We start from the raw sequence: 4679 nt of genomic DNA on the forward strand, positions 1-4679 counted from the left end.
CCTGCTTTGTCCAGATGACAGTGGGTTTGTTGAAGCAGGTGTATGATGGCATCTTCTGGATCCACGATGCCTCCTTTTCAATTCCTCTGGGATTTCTGGCTTCAGTTGTCATATTATTTCTGCTTCTGCAATGTTAATCAGCTGCTCCCTGTTGTAAACTACCCTGTTGCTATGGTTACGCATCATAACAAAAGAGTACAATATAAAAAGTATTGGAAAAAATCAATCCAGCTGCACAGCATCCAAGACAAAAAGGTATAGTTGTCCAAAAAAAAGCTATTTTGAAATTTGAAAAAAGAAAATAAATCTTAACGAGAGGTACAGAGCTACTCCAACGTGCTGCCACTCTGAGTCGGCGCAAATCTAGAAGCATATCATAGGAAATCTGGACTTCTTCTTCTTTGTCTTTCGGCTGTTCCCTCCTCAGGGGTCACCACAGCGAGTCATCCTCCTCCATCTAACTCTGTCCTCTGTGTCCTCTGTCCTCACTCCAACTACCTCCATGTCCTCTCTAACTGCATCCATATATACCTCTTTGTCCTTTTCCTGGCAGCTGCATCTCTAACATCCTTCTACCAATAGATCCACTGTCCCTCCTTTGCACATGTCCAAACCATCTCAGTCTGGCCTCTCTAACTTTATCTCCCAGTCCTTCAGCCTGTGCTGTACCTCTGATGACCTCATTCCTAATCCTATCCATCCTTGTCCCTCCCAAGGAGAACATCAACATCTTCAGCTCTGCCACTTCCAGTTCTGTCTCGTCTTTTTGTCAGTCCCACTGTCTCTAAACTATACAACATGGCTGCTTTCATCACTGTCTGTAAACCTTTCCTCTAACCTTTGCTGCCACCCTTCTGTCACAAAATTTCAAAGTCTGAACTTCCTGCTGTGTAAAAGCCACTCAAGGTTAGTTAGAGGGTTGTAGTTGCCATTTATTTTTTGTTGCCCACCGTTGCCTTTTGTCATTAGGTAATACCTTTTTTTGCCAATGTGTCTGTTAGCAAAATATCTCAGAAACCGTTGAACAAATTGGATGTACATGTTCAACTCGTTAATTTTTGGAGTCAGCTTGACTCAAGATGGCCACCACAGCTAAGCAAGCTTAAAAGAGACACAAATGGCAATAACTCAGTCAGTTTTACTTCCATTGATCTAAAGTTTGGTGTGGTAGTGGCCGAGACTGAGATCAAAATATGTGTTTGGGATCAACCCTGTCTGTTAGCAAATCATTGCATAGACCACTGAACATTTTCATGAAACTCAGAGAAAAATATAATTTGATGTACAACTGATTAACTTTTGGAGTCAGTCCATTTCAAGATAGCTGCTAAAACTAATCCACATTATCCAACACAAAAATGGCTATAACTTAGTTGATTTTACAGGTATTGAGCTGAAATGTAATGTGGTAGTAACTGAGAGTCATTCACAACACATACTCTGATCATGACATCTGGCAATATTGCATGAAAATATGCATATTGTTTTTTTTCAAGGTTTGACCAAAACAGCTAAAAACCAAACAGAAAAGTGTGACAACTGCCTGACAAAATGCTTTGTTTTAAATGAAGGATGAAGATGATGTATTTGAGTGGTACAAGCAATGACTGGAACATTATTGAAGACTTATGTTTTCTCTGCCCCACAGAAATTAAATGAGCAAGCAGCTGCCATGTTTGAGTTGGGAGAGGAGCCAGAGGTGACCTCAGGACTCAGCATAATGAATGAGTTGGTGGTACCCTGCATCCCTCTGCTGCTGGCTAATGACATTAAGAAGGACCTGCTCGCAGTGGAGGACATGAGGAACCGGTGGTGCTCCTACCTGGGCCAGGAGATGGAGTGTGAGTCCTTGAGGGAGTCTCAGCCTATTAAGTATTTCTGGAAAGTTTTGGAATAAGGTTACTGGTACACTCTCCAATCACCTCTGCCAAAAATGACCATAATCAGACCATTCCTCGGTTCTCATATTCGTACGGCTTCCAAATTGGGCAGTGTCATTAACCTCAGACATGAAAAGAGATCAGGGAGATTTATGGAGATACAATTGTAGTGCTCTCTGCCAGCAAGATTGGGAAACTCAGTGGTGAGGTGCAGAATGTTAGGTCTTTTTAGTTTTGGTATAAAGCAGTGGTCTTCAATTAAAATTCAGAGAGGTCTGCCTAAATACTTTTTTTTTCAAGCAAAGATCCAGAATATGTATTTAAGTACTCTTTTAGTGACAGCCATGCTAGTTTTTCTTCACTCACCATCTTGACTTTTCATTCCAGATGTGGGAATTGCCATAAATGCTTGAAAACCTGTGCAGCCTAAAATGAATTACCATGAAATTGTATTTTTTTTTAAAAACAGCTGCTCTGCATACAAAGAATTACATTAAATATGTGAAAATGTGCGCACGTAAAAAAAATCTGTCTGCCTGTCTGTCTAATAGTTATTTTCAATTAGTGTCTTCTCTGCTGTGACATTAGTCATAGAGCACAAAGTATGGACAAAAGAGCAAGTCTTCATCCAGGCTACACTAATGGCTAGACATATGAGGGTCTGTTTCTTGTAATTTTCAGGACTATAAAACAACTACTTCTCAAAAACTACATATGGGTGTAAAAGAACGGTACATTAGCTAATATTAAGCCTCTACATTTTTGCGTGACACACTTTTAGTTGACGTTTTCTCAACCGAGAAACGTTCATGTAACTAGTTACATTTTTGTGAAGTTTAGCTTTTAGCTAATAATTTTTTTCCTCTAAGCGGATGCATAAAACCTTGGGTGAGCCGTGTCAGCGCAGAGACACTGTTTGGTTGGCAGTGCAGTTTGAGGAGCATGCCTTCCTTTTGAGAATTAGACAGAAAAATGCACAAAATTTGGACTGCGCCTACAAAAAGCTATGCAGTCCTTGGGTGAATCAGAGCCTGATTGTTGCTAACATTATATGCGAGTTGTTTTCTTATGAGCAGTTCATAACGAAAAGTTTTTAAGATGTCTATTTGCGCCAAGGCACATTCAGACAACACTCCTGAAAATACTTTGTTGGTGGAAAGAGTTTGATTGAATGATCTTTCATCAGTGTTTCATTCTGAGTCCTCAGAGAGCTGCTGGCCTTTGTTTAGGAAAAACACACTAATTACCAAGAGCCTGATTGGCTTCAGTTTGTGGAACATGCTTTTGAACCTTGTGATTTCATTGTTTAGAAATGTGATTAATATTTTTTTCTCCAGTGTGATGCCTACCGTTACTCACTATCTTTGTCCTCTTCCTGCTGGCAGCTAATCTGCAGGAGAAGCTGACAGACTTCCTCCCCAAGTTACTGGACTGCTCAACTGAGATCAAAAGCTTCCACGACCCCCCAAAGCTGCCCAGCTACTCCACCCTGGAGCTGTGTGAGCGATTCGGCCGCATCATGGCCGCCATCAGCAGGGCGCCCACTGAAGAAAGATGAGCTGAGAGGAGACAGCACTCCCTCATGGCAGGCCCAACTCCAGGACCTCTCTTTACCCTTGCCTTCCTCGTCAACCCAGGGCTCACCTGCTCCTCACTGTTATTCCTCTGTTACTCTTTTTGCTGCTGTAGGTTTTATCATTGTGGATATTGTTTCACTTTTCTTTTACGCAAACACGAGAGAAAGGAGGGGGTGACAAGATCGACTGCAGAGAAGGAAAAGGTGGTGTGAGAAGAGTTGGTGGATGAACTGTGGCAGTAAAAGCAATCACATTCTGCTTCAGCTTTAAAAAATACATAAAGTTTAGGGGTTTTCATAGTTTATTGTTGTTGCTGTTTGATTCAAGCTTCTCCAGCCACATTCATAACTCGTTCTAACACCCCAACCCAATCCCACTCCACTGCATTGGTTCTCTGCCACCAGTTTGGTACAGTATTACCATGTTTTATTTTTCTAAGAAAGTAAGGAAGAGAGCCTTGAGATTTGTCACAGCTCCTTGGATCTCGTATGGGTCTCGTGTCTTTGTGAACTGTGCCAGAACGAGATGTTTTAAGTGATGTGGTAGACGGCCATGGACTTCCTGTGGCTTGTTAATAAACCAAGAGAATAAAGTTTTATTTATGGCCCTTTTTAGGCCAAGTAAATACTTGTTTTGCCTCATGTCTATTTTTTTTCCCTACAAAAATAATAATATTAGTGTCAGTAGCAGTTGGCCGACAAATACGTCATTCATGTTCTGTTTTAATGCTGCAGAAAGTAGGTCCTTCAGAGACCAGTCACAAAGAAATTACTGTTTATAAAAAGTATTCACCTCCTTGGATGTTTAATGCCATTCTTGTTGTCATTAATCAATTATGGTTAATAAAAATCCGACTTTTTTACAAAGATTAAAAAAAAAGAAAAAGCTGTTAACATTAAAATGAAATCAGTGGAAAAGAGAAAGCCACTGTTGAAGAAAACCTTTGTTTGTCTAGATTGTTTAGAGACAAGTTAAGATTTAATGCGTTTTCTTCACATCCAAGATGCTTGCGTAGTCTCTTCCCAACCCAGGATAGCTTTAACATTACTTTACACTTGGAGTCACCACCAAAGTTTGCTCAGTGACCATCCTTTTTCTTAGCAGAATGCTAAGGCCTCAGCCTTTGATATAGAGAAAATACATAGATAAATAACAATATTAAAAATAAAATATAAAAAGCTTAAGTCTGATTATCTTGTTTAGTATTATATTGAAATGTCAG

General features: G+C 40.2%; 1 protein-coding gene across 6 annotated transcripts in view; it reads left to right on the forward strand.

Annotated features, from left to right (window-relative positions):
• usp25 (ubiquitin specific peptidase 25) overlaps positions 1-4087 on the forward strand; it is a 106280-nt gene extending 102193 nt beyond the window's left edge. For all 6 annotated transcript variants that reach the window (XM_037979155.1, XM_037979152.1, XM_037979151.1 and 3 more), the window contains 2 exons: positions 1649-1841; positions 3266-4087. In XM_037979155.1, the coding sequence (XP_037835083.1) occupies positions 1649-1841; positions 3266-3438 (366 nt within the window). In that variant the 3' untranslated portion in view covers positions 3439-4087. The remainder of the gene's footprint in view (positions 1-1648; positions 1842-3265) is intronic.
• Positions 4088-4679: the final 592 nt, after the last annotated feature.

This window comes from Kryptolebias marmoratus, linkage group LG13 (assembly GCF_001649575.2).
Source record: "Kryptolebias marmoratus isolate JLee-2015 linkage group LG13, ASM164957v2, whole genome shotgun sequence".
Lineage (NCBI taxonomy): Eukaryota > Metazoa > Chordata > Actinopteri > Cyprinodontiformes > Rivulidae > Kryptolebias > Kryptolebias marmoratus.